At 36.6% G+C, this 24195-nt stretch overlaps 1 protein-coding gene across 3 annotated transcripts in view; it reads right to left on the bottom strand.

Moving 5' to 3' along the window:
* Positions 1–24195, bottom strand: part of CTNNA3 (catenin alpha 3) — a 1800030-nt gene that overhangs the window by 836322 nt on the left and 939513 nt on the right. For all 3 annotated transcript variants that reach the window (XM_078077659.1, XM_078077660.1, XM_078077661.1), the window contains 2 exons: positions 19192–19272; positions 9709–9861 (listed from right to left, as the gene is read on the bottom strand). In XM_078077659.1, the coding sequence (XP_077933785.1) occupies positions 9709–9861; positions 19192–19272 (234 nt within the window). The remainder of the gene's footprint in view (positions 1–9708; positions 9862–19191; positions 19273–24195) is intronic.

Genomic DNA, 24195 nt, shown 5'->3' with positions numbered 1-24195 from the left:
GAACATATTATGAGCAAATCTATGCCAGCAAATTAGATATTCTGGAAGAAATGGATGCATTCCTAGAGATGTATCAACTACCAAAACTGAACCAGGAAGATATAGAAAACCTGAACAGACCTATAACCACTAAGGAAATGGAAGCAGTCATCAAAAATCTCCCAAAAAACAAAAGCCCAGGGCCAGATGGCTTCCCAGGGGAATTCTACCAAACATTTCAAGAAGAATTAATACCTATTCTTCTGAAACTGTTCCAAAAAATAGAAATGGAAGGAAAACTTCCAAACTCGTTTTATGAGGCCACCATTACCTTGATCCCAAAACCAGACAAAGACCCCATCAAAAAGAATTACAAACCAATATCCTTGATGAACATGGATGCAAAAATTCTCACCAAAATACTAGCCAATAGGATCCAACAGTACATTAAAAGGATTATTCACCACGACCAAGTGGGATTTATCCCTGGGCTGCAAGGTTGGTTCAACATCCACAAATCAATCGAAGTGATACAATACATTACCAAAAGAAAGAACAAGAATCATATGATCCTCTCAATAGATGCAGAAAAAGCATTTGACAAAGTACAGCATCCTTTCTTGATCAAAACTCTTCAGAGTATAGGCATAGAGGGTCTGTACCTCAATATCATAAAAGCCATCTATGAAAAACCCACAGTGAATATCATTCTCAATGGGGAAAAACTGAGAGCTTTCCCCCTAAGGTCAGGAACACAGCAGGGATGTCTACTATCACCACTGCTATTCAACATAGTACTAGAAGTCCTAGCCACAGCAATCACACAACAAAAGGAAATAAAAGACATCCAAATTGGCAAAGAAGAAGTCAAACTCTCACTCTTGGCAGATGATCTGATACTTTATGTGGAAAACCCAAAAGACTCCACCCCAAAAGTGCTAGAACTCATCCAGGAATTCAGTAAAGTGGCAGGATAAAAAATCAATGCACAGAAATCAGTGGCATTCCTATACACCAACAACAAGACAGAAGAAAGAGAAATTAAGGAGTCGATCCCATTTACAATTGCACCCAAAACCATCACATACCTAGGAATGAATCTAACCAAAGAGGCAAAGGATCTGTACTCAGAAAACTATAAAATATTCATGAAAGAAATGGAAAAACGTTCCATGTTCATGGATTGGAAGAACAAATATTGTGAAGATGTCAATGCTACCTAGAGCAATCTACATATTCAATGCAATCTCCATCAAAATACCATCCACTTTTTTCAAAGAAATGGAACAAATAATCCTAAAATTTGTATGGAACCAGAAAAGACCCCGAGTAGCCAGAGGAATGTTGAAAAAGAAAAGCGAAGCTGGCGGCATCACAATTCCAGACTTCAAGCTCTATTACAAAGCTGTCATCATCAAGACAGTATGGTACCGGCACAAAAACAGACACATAGATCAATGAAACAGAATAGAGAGCCCAGCAATGGACCCTCAACTCTATGGTCAACTAATCTTCGACAAAGCAGGAAAGAATGTCCAATGGAAAAAAGACAGTCTCTTCAACAAATGGTGTTGGGAAAATTGGACAGCCACACACAGAAGAATGAAACTGGACCATTTCCTTATACCACACACAAAAATAGACTCCAAATGTTTGAAAGACCTAAATATGAGACAGGAGTCCATCCAAATCCTAAAGGAGAACACAGGCAGCAACCTCTTCGACCTCAGCTGCAGCAACTTCTTCCTAGAAACATCGCCAAAGGCAAGGGAAGCAAGGGCAAAAATGAACTATTGGGACTTCATCAAGATAAAAAGCTTTTGCACAGCAAAAGAAACAGTCAACAAAACCAAAAGACAACCGACAGAATGGGAGAAGATATTTGCAAATGACATATCAGATAAGGGGCTAGTATCCAAAATCTATAAAGAACTTATCAAACTCAACACCCAAAGAACAAAGAATCCAATCAAGAAATGGGCAGAAGACATGAACAGGCATTTTTCCAAAGAAGACATCCAAACGGCCAACAGACACATGAAAAAGTGCTCAACATCGCTCGGCGTCAGGGAAATCCAAATCAAAACCTCAATGAGATACCACCTCACACCAGTCAGAATGGCTAAAATTAACAAGTCAGGAAATGACAGATGTTGGCGGGGATGCGGAGAAAGGGGAACCCTCCTACATTGTTGGTGGGAATGCAAGCTGGTGCAACCACTCTGGAAAACAGTATGGAGGTTCCTCAAAAAGTTGAAGATAGAGCTACCATATGATCCAGCAATTGCACTACTGGGTATTTACCCCAAAGATACAAATGTAGGGATCTGAAGGGGTATGTGCACCCCGATGTTTATAGCAGCAATGTCCACAATAGCCAAACTGTGGAAAGAGCCAAGATGTCCTTCGACAGATGAATGGATAAAGAAGAGGTGGTATATATATACAATGGAATATTATGCAGCCATCAAAAGGAATGAAATCTTGCCATTTGCAACGACATGGATGGAACTGGAGGATATGATGCCGAGTGAAATATGTCAATCAGAGAATGACGTATCATACAATCTCACTGATATGAGGAATTCTTAAACTCAGGAAAGAAACTGAGGGTTGCTGGAGTGGTGGGGGGTGGGAGGGATGGGGTGGCTGGGTGATAGACATTGGGGAGGGTGTGTGCTATGGTGAGCGCTGTGAATTGTGTAAGACTGTTGAATCACAGACCTGTACCTCTGAAACAAATAATACATTATATGTTAAAAAAAAAAAAAAAGGGAGAAGATAGCAGGAGGGGAAGAATGAAGGGGGGTGGAAATCGGAGGGGGAGACGAACCATGAGAGACAATGGACTCTGAAAAACAAACTGAGGGTTCTAGAGGGGAGGGGGGGTGGGGGGATGGGTTAGCCTGGTGATGGGTATTAAAGAGGGCACGTTCTGCATGGAGCATGCACAAACAATGAATCATGGAACACTACATCAAAAACTAATGATGTTCTGTATGGTGATTAACATAACAATAAAAAAGACATATTTGTTGAATGAATGAATGGATGAATGAATATACTCCTGTCTTCAACTTGCAAATCATCTATCTAGACCTGTACGTCTAAGACATACCCACCAGCCATGTATGGCTATTGTACACTAAAAATATGGATAGTCTAGATTCAGATAGGCTGCATATGTAAAATATACACCAGGTTTCTAAGACTTAGTACAAAAAAAATAAGATACCTCAGTAAAGTTTTTATATTTATTACATATTGAAATGATAAATTTTGGGGTATATTGGTTTAAATAAAACATATTATTAAAATTGGTTTCACTTGTTTATTTTTACCTTTTTTTTTTTACTGTGACTACTAGAAAAGTTTAAATTATATTTATATTCTGCTTTCTATTTCTATTGGATAGCATCAATCTAATGCCATTAAGTCTTGAGTCACTTGCTTTTATGTTCCAAGTTCATGATTAAATCTAGTTTTCTCTCTCTTTAATGTATAAGATTAAATTAAGTTTTAAATGCAGTCTTTTTAAATGCCAGTTTATATTCATGAGATTCTAATCAATTATTGGGAGTTAGAAAATTTTTATATCCAGATATGAAATAATCCATACACAAACTCTCCTAAAATATGGCTTCCCTTGAGTCCCTTCTGTGGTGAGAAGCAACTGCAGCTTTCCAAATCCATTACTGGATCATCCAGTTCTTAAGATGAAATCTAACCTATTCACCCTGGCAATCAAATATTCAAGGGTATTGTATTGATCAATTGCCTTTATCACACTTCATGCTTCGGCCAACTTAGTGATCTAGATTTCATTTCTATTACATTCCTGGAACATAGGAATGAGCATTGTGACTTTAGTCACACTTGTATCTCAACTTGGAGTTCTAGTTTTTTCAAATCCAACTCCTGCCTAGTCATCAAGTTTTGATGTAAATATTACTTATATTGTTTACTTCCTACTAAATTCCCAAACTACTCTAATCCCATATAGTTTTCTCCCTCCTCTTAATTCCAAAACACTAATATCTCATTCAAAAATACCTACATCTGACTATGGAAAGGCTCTGGCTTTTCTATAATTGTATTACTCCCCATTTCCCTGCATTCCAAACACCATGAATGGGAAATTTATAAAGAAACCTCTCCAACATGGAAAGGTCACTCACTGTATATTCAGGTTAGGTTTATAAGGATCATGGTCATCATGAGCTTTAGCTGAAAGAGGATTAAGATGTTGAACAGTTTCTAATCCAGAGAGTGGGCAGTCACACCTGTGCTCTATATAAGCAAAAGCATTCCTGACTTAGCTATAACATCCCTTCCCCATCAAAAGAGGAGAGCTGCCAAGATGCTCACTGAGAACAGTTGTTGGTTTGTGCACAAGTATAAGTATGGGTTTGTTCTTTTTATTTTTTCAATTTTTTTCTTTTTTGTGGGGAGGAGGAAGAACAAGATGGGACTCTAAAAGCTTTATTTATTTGTAACTGAGCATATTCTTATTTGATAACAGATGATCAATTAAAGCAATGTGTGACATTCGAACAGGATTCTGTCAAAAAGCAAAGATAGAAGTAGAGCTGAGAGATCTAAGCACTTCTTGCAAACAGCAAGAGTCCCCTCTACAGCCTTCTCTCTTGGCACTGGGGCTTTGCTAAATCTGGCTCGCCATTTTGTGAGTGGGAACAATCAGCTTTGTAGGTTGGAGGGAAGTATTATAATTAAATGTCCACCCACTTTTTCCTTTTTGATGAAAGGCTCCCATAAAACTTACTAAAATAAGGTGCATCAAGACAGATGAATTTTTGATGAATAAGTCAAAGCACTGACAAAGCTAGCTTTTCACATGGAGAAACTTCTCTAATTCACAGAAAATCTTCAGGCCTAGATCATTAACACTGTCATATTTAATGATAATTGACATGGTAAAATCCATGGGATAGACTGGAGATTTTACCTTTTTAGTTTGTAGCAACTATGTAGTGTTCAGCATGAACTGATCACTGAGAACAAATTGTAGTATGATTCAAGAATAATAGTGGAGTTTTTAGAAATTAATTTTAAAGAAATATTAAATAACAGCCATTGTAATAAGCAATGCATGTATTGAATGCAATGGCATTCTTCTGAATAACAATTATATTATCACATTAAAGTTACAAACTATTATCTCTGAAGTGGGCAAAGTTCTTTAAAAATGTTATCTAATTGTGACATATTCCATATTCCCTCAGGAGATCTGGAGTAGAGTTTATAGTGTTTGCTTTTGATAATTGATGGCAAAGGTGTTTGCTAATATCATTGTGAAGAATTATTTTCAAGTATTCATGTACAGTAGAATAGGAAGGCACCCTACCAAGTAACTGGGCTCAGACATGGTCCCAAGTCCAGTTATTGGAAGTTAACTTTTTAGAGAGAAACAAAAGTGAGTTAGTGTTATGAATGTGTTCCTTCATTCAGTGCAGATTTATGGAGTACTAGCTGCATAGACTTGGCTAACAGAATAGGCTCAATGTGATGACAGATAAAATTCTTACTCTCTAGAATTAGTGAATACTTTAAATTTTAAGGTAAAATCAATATTTTAAAGTTCCTGTTTAATAGGTATTATTGGTGGAAGTCAGTAGAGTTAATGGTGCCCTATTTCACCATCAGTGCAAGATCAAATATTGGGGAGTATAATTCAAAGAGCATATTTGTCATTAAATTGCTAATCACGATGTAAAGATGATTTTTAAAATGCCAACCTTTTGACTCCTTCTTCTCATCCCTACTGTGGCTTGGTGGATCCAAAAACATAGAGTAACTTGGATGTGCAAAGTAGGATAAGCTTTGCATAATAGTTACTTAGTTCAGCATAACTAAACAAAATTAGCCATAAGGATCTAGGTTCTCCAGTTATTGACACTACCCAGGGTTTTATAACCATCATTTCACCCATGATCATTTTATACCAAACATGATAATATAACAGGAGACCTCAGACATGACCCCACTAGAGAATGGGAAAGTTGAGGCCCAATTTATTGGCCACTCTTCTCCTCATTCCCACTTTCTTTTCTCCAATACCCCAAATCCTTTTGGTTGCCTAATTATTTTTTCTTTGTGTTCAAATCCAGGGTTTTTTTTCTTTTTTTTTCTTTTTTCTTTTGGTAAAAGTTACAATTTTAACCACTATCTAAAGTGTTCCTTTAACAACATGGAGTTTTTCTTCAAAGATCTGATAGGAATTCTTTAAAAATGGACTTTTCTTTCCATTTAAGTCTTACTGCAACAAGTTCACTGATTTTAGATTTCTCTGACAAACACAGTTGAGGTATCAAAACCCAGACATGTTGAAAATAGCTTTTCCTTGAAGTCATTCAGAATATAAGATTTTCTGTCCTGCTCTGTCAAATTACCCAGCTTGGGAATAAGATGAGTCTAAGTAGTCTGGGTGGAGGAGAAGTAGGGAAAACAAAGGTGGAGGGTTGGAAACAATCTATACAAAGTAAACTTACAATGTCTTCTGAAACATATATTTAAGCTCTCCTATTTCCCTGGACTCTGTCACAGACACTTCTGGCTCAATGTTTGTAGTAAATTAATGATGATTTTTTCTGTTGCCTTGATTAGACAGCTCCTTTCAAAAAGAACTTTTCCTGGAAGATAAATGCAGTGTTCTTTTTTTTTTTTTTTTTCCTTCTTGATATATATACAAACAACCTAGTGGGCAAGCTGTATACTTAAAAACTACTTTCATTTTCTCCAAAGTCTATAGCTGTAAGAAAATTAGGAGTCTTGGGGTGCCTGGGTGGCTCAGTCGGTTCTCTTGATTTTGGCTCAGGTCATGATCTCAGGGTTGTGAGATCAAGCCCTGCATTGGGCTCCGTGCTCAGCGGGGAGTCTGCTTATGCCCCTCCCCCTTTCTCTCTCTCTCTCTCAAATAAATAAAATAAAATCTTTAAAAAAAATAAAAAGAAAATTAGAAGTCTCTCAATTGTAAAAAGTATTTGTTATATCGTAGAATTTTAGAAACTGACAGTGACCTTAGACATTATCTCGTTAACCTTCACTTTATATAAAGCAAATGAAGTCCTGAGAAGAGAAGTATAGTAGAATAAAGGTGGCCACATACTTTGCTATTCTTTCCATTGAGAGGTGAAGTCTCACACCTCTCTGCCTCCCCTCCTGTTTGGGCAGGCTCCAATAATATATAGTGGAAGTGGTATTCCGCCAATTTCTGGGCCCAGGCCTTAAGAGGATATCAGTATCTACTTCCTGTCTCTGACTTGCTTTTGGGATCTCTCATCTCTGAACCAGCAACTATTCTGCAAGAAGCTGAAGCCACATAGAAAGGCCATGTATTGGTCCTCCAGGGAAGAGCCATGGCTAAGCTCCCAGCTGATAGCTCTCATGCACTTTCAGTCATGTGAATGTGACATCTTGTATGCCGAGCCCAGTCAAACCTTTCGAGGGCTCCATACCCAGCCAATATTTGACAGTAATCACATGAGAGAACCTAAGTGAGAGTTGCCCATCTGCCCAGTCAACCTACAAATCAGTGAAAGAATAATAAATGGTTGTTTTAAGCCACTACGTTTGGAGATGGTGTGTTATGTAGCATAAGCTAACTGGAACTGAAAATGACTTTAGGCCAGTTTCTAAGTAATACGAAGAATAAGAATAAGAACTGTGATTCCAAAGCTCACATAATCTCATTATATGTATTAAGGGGACTTTCAACATTAAATAAAACTCATTCTCAGTCCCCCAGGAGCTCAAAATTACAAAATCTTTTATTCTTTCAATGTTCATGTGAAATATGGAATTTTCAAGATCCTTTAATTTTTAAAACATTATTAGAGCTCTGTCTTCATAAAAATAAACCATCATTTCACAATAAATTAAGGTATCATTCTCAAGCATTCCGTCAAGGCACAGCTTTAGTAGTAAGTGTCATGGAAGGAAGAGCTCCTTAGGTAAACTGATTTGGGGAAATTCTGACTTAAATTAAAGAGGTCTTCTTATCTATGGATTTCTCAGAACTGTAAAATCTCCAAGAGATTTTAGAATTTTTCCCCAAAAACTGTGATCAAGAAGCCCTTCTTTACTGAGCACCTTAGGAGTTTTATGTTTCACAGCAACACTAAACTAAGAAATAGGAATAGGGATGTAACTTTTTTTAGCAGAAATCAACTTTTACTTTCAGAATATTTCACCAAAAAGTTGTTTTCATAATTTGGTGTGCCTTCAGCTTAGAGAACATATTTTTAGAAAATATGATTATGACTGTCAGGAGCTACACTTAGTTAGGTGCCTTTAATGATCTGTTCCTTCTGCTTTGCCTCTTACTTTAACATTTTCCTGGGGGGAAGACTGAATACATATTTGAGGAATGAATACAAGAGGGAATAAATAATAAATATAATAAATAATTGAATGAATTAGTTAAAAATTGTAAGCCTGGAAATCAGCTTCGGCTCTAATTAGTCTGGTCTGGGTTTGTACCTTTATTTCCACCTAAGGTCAACGGGAATTATAACAGTTACCCTGGTCTCACAGAGTTCTTGGGAAGTTCAAAGTGGATTTCAGAGTTGGAGGTAGGTCAGTTTTAGGGCTGAAATGATCTTAGTAATTATCTATTTATCAACTCCTTTCACTTTCTAGATGTGAAGACTAGGAACCAGAGAGTTTATAGTGCAAATGCTAGCTACATTGGAAACTTCCTTCCCAGTGGATCTACATTAAAGACATTGGGAAAGTCCTCTATTTTAATAGATGTTATATAAAATGCTGTGATTCTAATTCAGGTGGTGTCTATTTCTGACTCACATGATTTTACAAGTAATTTGAGCCCCCAAACATATTCACCACAAAGTTCATGGCCAGTATATGAAGGTGTGGCAGTCAGAACATTTAATAATCAGTATGGCATGGTGCTGCCAATGAGAGCAGACACTAGCCATAAACAACAGTGCAGTCATACTGATGAGTCCTAGCAGTAGATCGGCTCTGGTATATGAATCCAATCAAGCACAGTTTCCCCTTTCCACTACCAGTTCCTGGCCATGTGAGTACTGTCACCTTACTGGTGTTAGAAATCCTTCCATTCAGACTCTCTTATACTGTGGCTGCCTTATTGAGCCTCATAATACAATAGGTTCTATTATCTGTTTCCTAGGAATTGTCTAGCATTTTATGGCTCTTTCAGCAATATGCCACCTTGCCCCCAAATTATGGGGCATTTCCATGCTTCCAGCTTCCAAGCTGAAGAAATTATAGTTGTATCATCTCCTCTTGCCTCTACTGGGACATGGACCAATCTACTATCCCCACTTATTTATTCTGGATATTTCTACCCCTGTATATCTGGCATTCTTTTTCTATAGTCACGTTACATGGTTGAATATGAATGAAAAGGCTGACGGAGTAATACAGCCATGAAAAGATGGTAGAGAAATAATAAAATGGCATGAGGTAAGTATTTAATACTTTCATGTTAGAACAGGAAGAAAACCTTTGTAAAGATAAAACAAAGTATCTGCATTTAACAAGTTTGTGTGTGTGTGTGTGTGTGTGTGTGTGTACCTTTTAAAAAATATACATAAAAAATACTGAACTTGGCTTCATTTGTAATAAGTTTTCAAAAGTTTTTATCTGAGTACAATTCAACTGTAAAAGGGGAATGAGAGCTTCATTCTCCTGGATTTAGAGTAGTTACAGTTCTAGCATGCTTACCTCTATAAGCCTGCTGGTGTGTTCACGAAATATTGAAGCATATTCTTTTATTTCCTTTTCTCGGCCATTCTTGGCAGCTTCAATGAGAACCAAAAGTGGAACTGTTGTATCCAAAAAGGAGTCTGACACATGATCTATAATAGCCTTACGGAGCTGAGGAGAAATAAAAAAATTCACTTTTTTTTTTTCAGGGAATTGTTCATGTTATTTCCTGTTTTTACAATCTCAGTAGTTACAAAATTGATCTTACACATTTTTACACAATCTCTGAACTAATATTTAAGACTGTGTATGAATGTCACTTACAAAGTTAAAACAAACAAAATATCCAAGGAAAAATAATCATTGAGCAATAGCTCTCTTGCTCTCAAAATGCACTATTTTTTTCTTAAATTATACTTAGCCCAGAGGTCAGATTATAAGTGATAATACTCCATTTTCCCTCAAAGAAATTGTACTATTGTAATGTTTATGCATGTGTACAAACAACATTGTACATCATGTATTTTCATAATTACAAAATTATGAAATGTTTTCTACTTTGTTGGAGGAAGTGATGATAAATTTTGATTAGCTAAATTGTAGTCTTCATGGTAATTAAACCAAGTTAGATCACCGATTTTGCCAGTTGATAACAGATTAATAGAGCAAGGAGAATAATAAATGAGTTTGATGTCCAATTTTCTTCATCTGCATTAATTGTTCTTGCCCTTACACCTTAAATTATTAAACAAGTATAACATTCTGCTACAATTAGTTCTTTTAAATTAGATTATGTGTAAGCTCATAAATGACAATCAGGCAATTACTTTATTCAGCAGATATTTTCTGAAATTTAACACTGCATTGGAAAATTAATGCATTGTATTTATGTAATATTGAGTCCTAAAGGATCACAGTATCTTAAAAAGTTTCATCCAACAGTGTCAATGACTATGAGTGGCTCTCTAATTTTCTAGTCAACCTCCTTATTTAATTTAATAACCTCTACACAATAAAACAAAGAGATGAGTAGCTATCAGACAAGAAATTTATAATTTGCCTTCTGTGAAAATTATGTTTTAGAGCATTTTTTAAAACCAATAGACAGTTACCCTAGTTTTGGATTACATGAGAATGCTACTGTAGCTGCATTAAAAAAAAAAAAAAAACACCATCTTCCTATAATATTTATAGGATAATAAATTCATAATAATTATAGATTTCTGGGAGAAAAAAATACCTCTGCCTAAGATGTTACATCTTAGGCAAAAGAACTGTGAAATTTTCTGGCTTCTAACAATTTCACAAAGGCTATGGGAGATCCCCAAGGAAAGAATCTGCTTAGCATGCAGAAAGGCAGATCACTAATAGCAACTAATTAATATTGTCTGAGCACTTACTAAGACAGAGTGCAGAGTGCTAAGGAGTTACAAGGCAAGGGGAAGACCTTGAGTGAATGAACAATGTATTTTATGTCCATAAAGAGTGAACCAGAGAAGTCAGGCAACGAATCACAAGTTAGGACTTGAGCTGGGAACTACAAGTTATGCTAGTTCCAAATACGTAAAAGTAGAAGGAATCTCAGAGGGGGAACAGTTTTCAATTATCATCCCTCCCTTTTGTTCTTTTTTCTTTCATTTATAACTAGGATATATAGAAGGAGGGCTAAGAGGAGATCTGCACTAAAGATATGCAATTAATAGCCAACATACATATGGGAGGTAATTCAAACCAAGGAGGCAGATAGGATCATGCACAGTGAGGAGATGTCCAAGAATAAAATCTTAGGAAATATTACCATATATGGGAATCACGCAGATGGAAGAGTAGGATCTAAAAAGAGACTGAGATGATGGTCAAAAACAAAGAGAGCAAATGACCAACAACTAAAAGAGAAACTTTCAAATAAATCTACGTCAATGCTCTCTCCAAATGAACTTATGTACCAGATGCAATTATAGTACCCATATTATGGACCTGTTAAATCTTCTTTTCTGTGTATTTGATTCCATTCAATTCAACAATTATTTCTAAACATCACTTCCTTACCTTTCTACCAAGAGCAAGCTATTATAAAATATAGCAAGATGGAAATGCATGGTCCCTATAATCTAACAGAGAAGTGAAAATCATTAAATGTTACAATAAGGGAAAAATCAGGAAACTGACAGCAAAGAAATTTCAAAAAGATAATGAGTTTTGGAGTCTAATTTTAAAGGTAAGTTAAATAAAATGAACTAAGACTTGTCTAATGGATTTGACCACTAAGAGGTCATTGATTAACTTAGTGAGAGAAGTCTAAGTGGAAAAGTAGAAGCCAGAGTCCTATTGCAATAGTTTGAAGAATGAATGGGAGATGAGTGGGGGTGGAGACAGTGAGAATAAACTCCTATTTCTAGTAATTTGATTATTACATGAAGATGCAAAACTTGGTATTAACCACATTGAGACACAGGTTTGAAAAGTGATTGTTTCTCATATAAAAGACTTTGATGTATGTTCCCATCTACAACTATACCCAGAAAGTTAGACTCTTCTCTTGTGCTTTTAAAAAAATACATTTTGCTTTGTCACATAGAAAAATCTAGAGAGATAGAGAGTAAGTATTGTCCCACACTGTGCCAATGTTTGTAAATATTTGAATAGTTACAGCAATCTCACAGCAGTGGATACATTTGCTTTGGTCTGTGCATTTCCCCTCTGTGGTACTACCATTTGTCTTCCCTTTATTTTAATGGTATTTACTCCCCTGTTCTTTTTTTTCTTTCCAAGGTTTTCAGCTATGTTTTCACTGCTATTCATTCAATCCTTCATTCCATACAGAAGTGCTAAAACATGTTGCAAAGGTGAGGCTTGAGGTACAGCTAATTTACTATTATTAATAAATAAATAAATAAATAAATAAATAAATAAATGCTTTGGCTAAATTAATTTTTTTAATTAAACCATGTTAGAAACACATTTTTTTAACTTTATACTAAGACATGTTGCTAAGTACAAAACACAGTAAATGAGAAAAGGTGTACGATGGACATGTGATATTATGTTCAGTAAGACAAGACATAAGGACTGAAAAATGAGTTTACAAATAAGTTTTATGCCAATGCTTTCAAAATTCTGTTGGAAAATGGGCCAAAATTACCTGACATACTATAATTCAAATATAATAAGCAAAATGAATCTCCTTTCCTATAGCTGTATATTCATTCAGTTTAACAAATGCACTTTGAGCTTTCTCTCTAAGGGCAAGGCACCATTCTAGGCAACTTGGGAATGTCAGGATAACAAAGACAGGGTAATATTAGGGAGTGAGAGGTGCAAAAAGAGTTTGATGAGTATCTTAAAAGAAGCATAAATAAATAAGAAACGATTAACTTGGATTGTTACGGTTAAAAAGCCTTCTGTAAAGATGAGACATACGTATTCCATTTTAAAAGCTGAATTACCTGTTAAGAGTAGGGGTTGGGAAATGGAAAGCATAGCATTGTAGAATAAAGACTATCATAAGCTATAAACAAATAAATAAATAAATAAAGGGATCCTTAAGATATCACATGAATTTAGTGTGACTAGAACACAGTGATAGAGTAAGGATTGAAACAGGATTTCTTAGGTACAATAGAGGTAATGGAAAGCATTTCAGGTAAAAAGAACAAAATAAGACAAAAAGATTAAAAGATGATGTCTCAACCACTGGACCAGTCTCTGATTTCAGCTGTTGCTGTAAGGGAACAGTTCCTTATCCTTCAAGCCATCCCACCTCGAATGCATTCCATGCTTCTCTTTGTTATTCTTTCTTAGGGTCTGCTCCAAGTCTCTGTGAGAGTCTCAGCCCAAGCACAGACAGCCTGGAAGTTCTGAAGAGGGAACACCACTGGGAACAACTATCAATCAGTGGAGATGGGAGCTGCCAGACAAAATTCCTGGTCTCTATCCATTGGTTAGACAATTCTGGGAGACATTCCGTCCCTTCTCAGAGATCCTTAAGTTCCTGCTGCCTACAGTAGGAACCCCAAATAGCATATTTTTTCCTCCTTCCCTGCCTGTTCTCTTCCATTTCATGTTCTCTTACACATGCTTTTTGGAATTGTCTCTTAAATAAACTACCTGTGCTAAGGCTCTGGTCTTATGAACTGCTTTCAGGGGAATCTAATATAAAATAGACACATTTGTCTGGTGATAATGTTGTTTGATCATGTACCAAGTAACAGACTCTGATGTTTTATATAAACTACTCATTGATGATCATACTTTACCACTTCTGCTTTGCACACTACTGAATTTGATTCTGTCATCCCCTGTACTGTGCTGACGTTGAAAGAGGAATTATTATGAGAGAGGACTAGAAATGCATATAGGGACAAGATATGGAATGCCTCAAATGCTATGCTAAGTAGTTTTCTTTATATGTTCTGGCACATTCTGACATATGGGATTTTTTTTCATTTAAATTGTACACTCACCTATATCTGTGTATAAGATGTAAGAAGCCTCTATCTTATTAATTTCCATATTATTTTCCCACCCAATGGAACAACTCATTCCTTTCACTTGAGTGATATACAAAAAACTTTAAAGAAGAATCCAACATGCCAGTGTAAAAATAGGACAACTTTAGAAGCTGCAGCACTAAAATCTAAAGTTAGTGGGAGGCCAATAGGAGTTAGAGGTATGTATTTTCAATAAATACCTGTTTGTGGCCAGGCATGAAAGATGTCAGGCACAAAATCAAACTGAGGGGTTTTCCATCTTTTCTCACTATGGTTTAATAACAGGCTTTGAGACATCAATTTTTCTATTTCCCACTGATGTAAGTGGTTTGGGATCTCAAATAAAATAATATATTTCTCTACAATTGAAACCTAAAGTGAAAGCTGTATGTGAAAACTATAAGACAGCACTGCCTCCACCACCACTATATAAGAGAATGGAAAGAATGAAATTGTGAGGGAAGAGGAATGGAAAGAAAAGAAAGTGTCTCAGAAAAGAATTGTCCTCAGGGAACTAGAAAAAATTATACATGTGTATATTAATGCCATTGTAATTTTAAGTCAAATAGCAAAATGTGACTGTCACAACTCAATTGACTATTAGCAACTAAATCACCTAATAATTAATTCAACATATACCTACTGTGTCAACTTAATGATACTTGTATCTTATGGATTGTTAATATTTTTTTAAAGATTTTATTTATTTATTTGTGTGTGTGTGAGAGAGAGAGAGAGAGAGCACGAGCAGGGGAGGGAGGGGCAGAGGGAGAAGCAGACTCTCCACTGAGCAGGGAGCCTGATGTGGGACTCCATCCTAGGACCCTGGGATCATGACCTGAGCCAAAGGAAGATGCTTAACCTACTGAGCCACCCAGGTGCCCTGGATTGCTAATATTATTTCATTATGAGGATGATGAAGGGGAGGTATAAGGACATACATATTTTTTTCTAAGTGTGGCACTGATACTACCAAAATGGAGAAGAGATGCATATAGCAATTCAACAACTCAGCAACTAAAAAATCAGCCAAATTTTTGTTTTGTTTGTTTTTTATCAGAATCCTATTTAATTTGACATACCTCAAGTCCTTACTTCGGCATTTATAAAATAGGCAATTTTTTTTCTCAATATACACAAATAAAAATTTTAACCTGCCTTTAGTGAAATCAAATGTATGTTTCACTCTGCATAATACAGTAGAAATGGAATATATTCAATTGTTTTAATTTTTTAAACAAAGAAATGAGGTTTAAAAATCTTCCTCCCTTGCTAAGAATTGTAATAGGTATGCAGTTCTCAAATAAGTGATGGGGAAGGAGACTAAAGGAAGAAAAAATTTTAATTAAAAAAAACTTGTAAAATAAATAGTAAGGAAGAAAAAAATTAGGATGGTAAAATCAGTTTATTAGGCACTAGGAGTTCTGAGGGTGAAAAGGCCATTATCCCTGACCCCTCACATGGTGGTTACAATTTGGGCTGGGTTGGGTGGACTTGGGTTCAAACCTTGGCTCTACCAGTTAGCTAAGTGATGTTCAGTAAATTGACTCACCTGAGAAACTGAGATAATAATACTATGGCATTATTTCTTGTTTCAGAAATAAAAATCAATAATGTAAAGACTAATGTAAGGAGTTTGTAGAGAGCTTTTCAAAGCACTACTAAGTGAAAGATGTTGTTATAACTATCATTTTAAGGATATGAAATCCAGTGGGAAGAAAAAAATCCATTAAAAAAGAAAAACACATGCAGAATATGATCACTACTATAAAAGAACTATGCATGCTATAAGTGCTCCAGAAAGAAAGAAAATAATAATTCCAGCTACTGATAATGGTAAAGGTTTCATGGGACAAGTAGCATTTACATTAGTCTTGAAGTTCCTAAGGTTGATTAGGGGCTAGGTGGAGGAAGCAAGAGGAGTGGGGAAAGCACCAAGTTAAACAAGCCATATATACAAAGACACATGTGTTTTGGGGGTGGGAGGTAATGGAAAATTTGGTGAATATTAAGCAGACTCTTTAGTCAGAGAACAGGTTAATGTGTGGTTTGGTGAGGAGGAGGAACTGAGAGAGTGAAAGAGAAGGAACATTACAAATAATGTCAATTAAAGTCATGGCCAAATCACAGACAACCTGGAACACCATGCCAAGGCCTTTTGTCTTTGTTCTCTCTGATAACAGGCAAGAAAGTCACAAAGCAATAAGGTTCATAGAAATAAACACTAAGTCACTTTCTAGGTCATTTCATTTTATTGCCCCAAAATGTGTAATTTGCTTCCCCTCCCCCCCATAGATCTGTCTAAACAATGTATCTCATAGAAATATCTCAGAAATTCAATGATTCTCTGAACCAAAGCCAAAATGTTTCTGTGTTGCTGATGGACAAGCCATGGGTAAACAAGGAGATTAGATAAATGGGCAAGAAGATGTGTTCTGATTATTGTTTACTAAAAACAAACATGCAAACAAAAACAGATCTACAACAATATATGAACATTAAATATTCCAAAGAAAAATATTTTAAGGGTAGGGACTTTCTTCTTCCTGTGTGCAAGAGTATATATAAGATGCTTAAAACAAACTGCTTGATAAACTTCGCAAGAATAAGAAAAGGTGGAGATGACTCATGTTGCTATTAAACTAGTTTTTATTATTGCAAAAGTATAAACATTGGATGGAAAATGAAGTCCTAGGGAGGGCAAATAAGGATACTGAAAACAAACCACAGCAACTACCTCACTGACATTGAAGACCACAGATATCTCCAGAGACAAATTTCTAACAATACCACATCATCCTGTACACACATATCACTTCTTGAGGTTCTGTTGGTCCTCTTAACCTGGGACAGGATTCATGACTATTCTTATCTATGGAATGGGGAAGAAATAGCATTCCGGTCACTTTGGAGCTTAAGCATTAAGAAGGTCTGGCAGCTTCCATCTCTCCTTTCTTGGAGCCCTGAACTATCATGCAAGAAATCCAGGCTACCCTGTGGGAGAGAGAAGTTGCATGAAGGGGTCCTAGGAGTTTAGACACCATATGGAGAGTGGGAAGAAGAAGCACTGAGGCCTCAAATACCCAGCCCTGAACCCAGACACAGTCACCATTTGCCTGCCACTACATGGGAGACCACAAGTCAAGGGTACAAATATGGCCCTGCTGACCCCCAACCAACCCATGGAATCATGAAACATAATAAAATGGTTGCTGTTGTTTGTAGTCCTTTGTTAAACAACAATACTTAATCAAAACAATGAATATGTTGACCTATAGAAACCATAGAGAATTTTCATACTTCTGGAACACAGCAGTTTTTTACAAGCTGGTAATATCCCTTTACTATAAAGAAAAGTATTAGTAATCCCCCATGTTCTTTCTATATCTCACTGATGTTAGTGAGGGGAAAACACATGTAGAATTGCAAGATAAAATACAAGATGCCTGGTCAAATTTAAATCTCATATAAAAACACTATTTTTTAATATAATTATGTCCCATGCAATATTTGGGACATAATTAAACATGTTTGTTATTAATCTGAAATTCAAATTCAACTGGGTATCTTGTGCTTTTATTTGCTAAATCTAGTAATCTGACACATAAAGGATTGATTTATCTTGACTTTTTTTTAATTAATGATTCCTAAAGCTTTGGAGGTATAAATGTAGATTAACATTTTGTTGAAGGCAATAGAGAGGGATGAGACAGAAATGAAAGACACAATTGTTGATAGCTCACAGAACAGCTTTTCCAAGTCCCAAGAGGAGCCGATGGAGTAGAAATCCTCAAGAAGATTGAGAATAGAAGTCCTGCAATGAAGAGGGAGGATGGCGCTTTGGGTAAAAGTTCCTGAGTTTAGTGTAGGTTATGACCTGGTGTAGGTTCGATGCCCTTTCCTCCTTAGGCAGGCCACCTCACCACAGGTGTGCCTTCTCATCTGCATTATAAGACAAGTTGAGCTAACTTCGTTTCAACTCTTACATTCCATGATTCTAAGTGCTGACAGTAGAAATAGAATTCACATTAAGGCCATAAAGTTGAGAAATTGGAATTTCCCCGACCCTCAGAATTTTTTTTTTTTAACAGCTAATATTAACTGGCTGAGGAATCCCTATTTATTCAATTTCCAAATCTACTTCTGAATTAAAAGATTACTCAGGCCATTTTACTAAATCTCCCCATTAAACTACAATAATATATTGCATTAAAAGCTTATGGTTGAAAAGCTTTTGCTTCTCTTTTATGAGTTAATGGTGACCAAGTTGAAGTTGTGCATGAAAAACAACTCTGGTTATTATATAGTGGAAAATAATGGAAAGCAAAGGTCTTTGAAAATAGCTAAGTCTTCATATTTCTGGGGGGAATAATTTAACTTGTGGCATAATACTGGACTTCTAAATTATCTAATGAAATCCTTCCTAACCCTATGTTACCGATGACCTAAGGCTACAAAGTAGCCTTAGCTTAAGCAGCAACTAATTTTTGAAGCATTCTGAAAATAACTGAAAGAGCAAATTGGTACATTTCTGATTACTAGCTGTTTGCTATAAGCATATGGATGATAAACTAGTTTCTAATGTAACAGATTAAATTCACCAAGAAGAATTAAATTCTTCTTCTTCCCGCTCTCCATGTGGCGTCACTAGGGAGCAGGCACTGATAGGCATTTCATTTAATCCTCACAGTCCAATTATGTATTATGAATTCCATTTTATAGGTTCAGAGAGGCTCAAAAAGATTAAATTTGTCCCCAAGATCACACAGCTGATGAGGGCAGGGCCAGCATTTGAATGTAATTCAGCCTGATATTAAGTCACATGCTCTTTCTTCTACTTTATGTTTGCCACAAAAATGGTTGAGGTATGTAAATATGGAAGGTACATATTTACTCTTGTTTTGTTTTCTAAATTAATTGAAGAAGGACAAAAACAAGAAAGAAATATTCTAGCAGTGGAAAAAAGTTCATTTTATACGGTGTTTCTGTCTCCATGCCTCTCTTCCCTCACCTGTCTGCGAAGGTCTCTTGTCTTCTTACACATGTTGTCTATAGCAATATTCAGGGTATTACTCCTTTCCTTTTTTCCAGCCTGCAAAAGAGAAAAAAAAAAAATGGCATAAGCAATGGTATCAGATTACTCTTTATCACTTAGCAATTTGCTTTCTAAATTTCCTGAAAATAACAGCTTGAAAATTCAAGAATAGGTTTCAAAACTGCTATGATATTGCATATGATTCATGAGCACTTCACTTAAGACTAAGTAGAATGGTGATTAAAGCTCACATTATTTTCTTCATTAAGCTTCTGTAACATTTCTTATATGGGGCTGGGTTGCATTCAGTGTGGCAGTCGGCAGAGCATTCTCTCCAAGAAACTCTGATCTTCATTCTTAACAAGTCGACTCTTTAACCTCAAAGCACGCAATTAGTTTAAAAGCATTAGATGCCCAATTTGTCAACTTCCGTGGGAGTTTCTGAAGTCATTTTCATGGTGTATTGTGTAAGTTATGCAGAGCCATATTGGAGTTTTGCTAAACACCAAATAAAATATGCAGTGCAAATTCATACAATTTGCAAAAGTTGACCACAATTTTAGCTTACAATATTCCAAGAACAAATTGTTTCAAGCAGGAACTGGACGCTGTTTTTGGCTCTTTAAGATAATTTGTGCAACACCTTTGCATTTCTTTAAGCAGAACAGTTCTCTGTTATATCCTTAACCTAAATCTTTAGGCCATTAAGCACACAGAGAGTCACCTTGGTTGGTATTTTCTACATATTACTTCTGTGGGAGAAAACTGAATTGAATCTAATCATACTTTTTTCAGTGCTATCTTGTATAAAAAAGATTGAAAAAAATCATTATGCGATTCACCTCTAAGAAAATTGCTACCATTTAAATTAATAAACTGAATAGGGCTCTTGAGAGGAGACCTTGAAAATCAGGAAGGTAAGTTTAAGCAGCTGATAACTAAGGGAGTTTACAGCACAGACTCCATGAAGAAGGAAATTGAGGTAAAGTATAGACCATTAGGCAGTGTGTCATATACTATGCCCGATGACTACATTCACACATAAATCCATACCTTCAAGTGAAGAGACTTCTTTACAAGAAGTTCAAGACCATCTATATACTCTATCCCAACCTTTCTTTAGTTCCATCTTCTGTCACATTATCTCAAGTACTATCCTTCCCAGTAACAATATTCCCACACATGTCTATCTCTTCCCCCAAGTTCTTATATATAATGTACTCTTGACTTCAGCAAGTGTCTGCAAAATAAGCTGCTGCTAAAATCCTACCTCTTCCTCAATGGTTTCCACAAAGAGTTCCCCCCACCAACTCTCCTCAAGAGTAAACTCTCACCTTTCCTTGTTCCAAATAGCATTTTGAAAATTTCCCAATATTTGTTTCTATGCAAGTTCATCACTCCTACAATACTGTTAGAATCTTGATATTGACAAGTATAGCTTTTTTTTTTTCTATTCCTGAAAGTAACTTGCAGAGGACTTATTGAATGGTGTTGACTAGTTCAAAAGTGAACAACTTAACTCAGAACAAACATAGTTTTATTAGGAGCCTACCAAATGCCAGGAAGGTGTCATACTAGATTCTTGAGGAGATTTTAGCATTTACCCATCAAGGCACAGCTAAAATCCTCTATTAGCTGAGGTCACTGGTACCCACCTAAACCTCAGTTATACCTAGATTTTCTCATCAGTGGTGTTACTAATATTTAAGATGGAAAAAAAAATCACCATCATTTGAGACCACCTTATACACTGCAAGATGTTTGGCATCCATGGGCCCCTGTCTACTAAATTCCAATATTGGCCGCACGCATTTCTAGATGCCTCCTAGGGGGAAACAACAGAGGACTACTAAGTCTTTTGCCACTTTTTCTTTTTGAGGATGAGTGTGCAATGTGTACATGGTGGAGAACTGGAGATAAGAGGGAGGAAGAAATAGAGACAAATAAAATTCTAGATGTCAGAGCAATAAAAGCAATGGTGGCAATTAACCAGATGAAAGTTGTGGTTACCTAACAGCCCCTACCCAGCATTACCCATGCTAGCAGTAGAAAATTATGAAAAGTTAATGCAGAGCCATGGACGGCAATGGCATAAGCAGATACACAATGGGCTATAAGACAGTTTCTAATTTTACCTAAAGAACCTAGCCCATATTCTCCAGTTTCATGCAGTGTAGCTCTTGGTTGTCTCTTTCAACTTCATGAAAGCAGAGATAGTAAAAGGGGTCAGGAGTGGGACAGAATGAAGAGATACCTCCCCCTCCCCGCCCCTCACACAGGACATCAGAAATAATACAGGAGATTCCTGTTGTGTTGACAATAAAAACTCACTAGCTTCTGTGATGAGATTCATCAGAATAACTAGAAGATGTCAACCTTCTCAGAACAAACAGCAGTGGCATACAAAACTTTAATAAAGGATGACAGGAGGTGACAACCTGATGGGATTAAATAAGGACTATAAAGATGATTTCTTAATTTCTACCCAGAGCTTAATCTTAGTTTAAGATGTTTCATTGGGTCAAAGACGTTTTGTTCTCTAGGTAATAATAAATAGTCCCTATCACTACAGGAAGTATAAAGTTTTCCCTTCTTCCTTCCCTGTATCCCCTCACCCCAACCTTTCTTCTTTTCACCTCCAGCTTTTTATTGGGTCCTTGCTCTATTTACCCAGATTTATTTCACTCAGTCAAACCATTTTATGCCTCTTTATTCCTTTTGTATGGCATAAAAATAAATAAAGGAGAAATAGCCCCATCCTGCTTAAAAGCCCTCATTCCTTCTGTTTTCAAAGCCTTAACAAATCATCAAGCAATGAGCTAGGACTGAAGGTGAATTGTATATGTTGAAGTAAGGGATGGAAAGGGCAGGATATTGAAACATAACCACAGGTAACAGTCAGAGCCTGCCTACATTCTAGGTGCTCAGAAGAGAGGATGCTTCTTAAAGGAACCTTGACAGGAGCCACCATTAAGTCAGCACAGCCCTGCTAATGGAAAAGGTACCACTTACTGTGGAATACCAGGCGGGAAAAATGCTGTGAAAACACAGCACAGATCAGCACTGTATAGGGAAAGCAATCACATTCCTCATCAGTAAATAAACTGTCAGGAAAGACTTTATTGAAAAGAACAGTTCTGAACATAGATTTCATTCAGTGAAATTTCATTAAAAGTACTAATGCACGGGCGCCTGGGTGGCTCAGTTGGTTGGGCGACTGCCTTCGGCTCAGGTCATGATCCTGGAGTCCCGGGATCGAGTCCCGCATCGGGCTCCCTGCTCAGCGGGGAGCCTGCTTCTCCCTCTGACCCTCCCCCCTCTCATGTACTCTCTCTCTCTCATTCTCGCTCTCTTAAATAAACAAATAAATCTTTAAAAAAAAAAAAAAGTACTAATGCACATTATAAATACTATTCCAATGTGATCCTGTCCCACTCCTGACCCCTTAACTATGAGTCTTTCCATCAATTCTGTCTCACCATTGCTCCCATGTCACACCTCAGTTAATTGAACTCTCTCTTGTGGTTCCGTTAAAGCTGCCCACACATTTGGAAAAAGTCTATCTATAAATAAATTTTCTTGAATTATCCTAATTTGAGTGTTCCATCTGTTTTCTGTTGGGACCCTGCTAGGGAAAACTGTCCACACTGTGTTGTCCAACATAATAGCCACGAGTCACATGTGGCTCTTTAAATTTAAATATAAATTAATTAAAATTAAATAACATTAAAAATTCAATTCCTCAATTCCTTAAAGTGAGCAATAGCTACATGTGACTAGTGGTTACTATATTGTATAGCACAGATACAGAATATTTCCCTCATTGCAGAAAGATATATCAGATAGTACTGTTCTAAAACACATCTTAGTTTATTCAAATATATGATGAGTTCCTACTTCTACACAAGTCACATTTTATTTGAGAATAAAATAGTGAGCAAGAAACAAACAAAAAAAGCCCAACCCTCAAGGTGTTTACTCTAGTAAAGAAATTTAAGGTCTAGGGGTGCCTGGGTGGCTCAGTCCATTATGTGTCTGCCTTTGGCTCAGGTCATGATCTCAGGGTCCTGGGATCAAACCCCTCCTCCATCTCCCTGCTCAGCAGGGACTCTGCTTCTCCCTCCCTCTCCCTTTCCCTCTGCCTTTCCCCACCCCCCACCCCCGCTCGTGATTTCTACCCTCCCAAATAAATAAAATCTTTTAAAAAAAAAGCAACTTAAGGTCCAATTATGTTCCTTCTTTGTTCTAAATCCATTCAGCGTATTCCCTTTGTTGATGGAATTAATAACAAATTCTTGATCATGGCATTCAAAGCCCCACATGATCTATCTACTCCCATAATTACCCGTCAATTATTAATGAGATACCTTAATGAGCCCTTTATTTTCTATGCAATACAATCTATTCAATACATCTTTATTATCTACTAAATACCAGGCACCATACTAAGGACTGATGATACATTAGACCTAATGCTTGCCTTTGAGACGCACACATCGCATGTTAGAAACAGACATAAACACAGTATTTAACAGAGGTATCCAGGGTAACCCATGGATCAGTGGGAGCCAGCACTCCCATTAAGGATGAGGGAAAGATTCTTGAGAAGGTAACAGTTGAATTGAAAGACATGTAGGAGTCAGCCAGGCAAAGATAAAAGAGAAGGCCACTCTAAAGGGACAGAGATAGATTGCGCAAAGGCAAAAGTCTTTAAAGAGTATTTGGTAACTAGTATAAAAAGTGTGAGGGGAAGCCAGATCCTGGAGATTGTTGCCACGTTAAGAAATGAGGCTGATCCTATAGACCATTGGGTATCACAGAAGTTAAGCCAGTGAGTGACACAGAATGACCACTATTCAAATACGTCAATATGGCTGGAGTCTGCACAATGTATTTAAAGATATTAAGACAGAGACAGGCAGAGGAGTTAGACAGTTGCAGCGAGAGTGTACAGAAAGACAAAAGGTGTTAAAATCAATA

This window comes from Halichoerus grypus, chromosome 7 (assembly GCF_964656455.1).
Source record: "Halichoerus grypus chromosome 7, mHalGry1.hap1.1, whole genome shotgun sequence".
Classification (NCBI taxonomy): domain Eukaryota; kingdom Metazoa; phylum Chordata; class Mammalia; order Carnivora; family Phocidae; genus Halichoerus; species Halichoerus grypus.
Note: the sequence above shows the minus strand (reverse complement) of the source record. Positions and strands in the feature narration are given on the sequence as shown.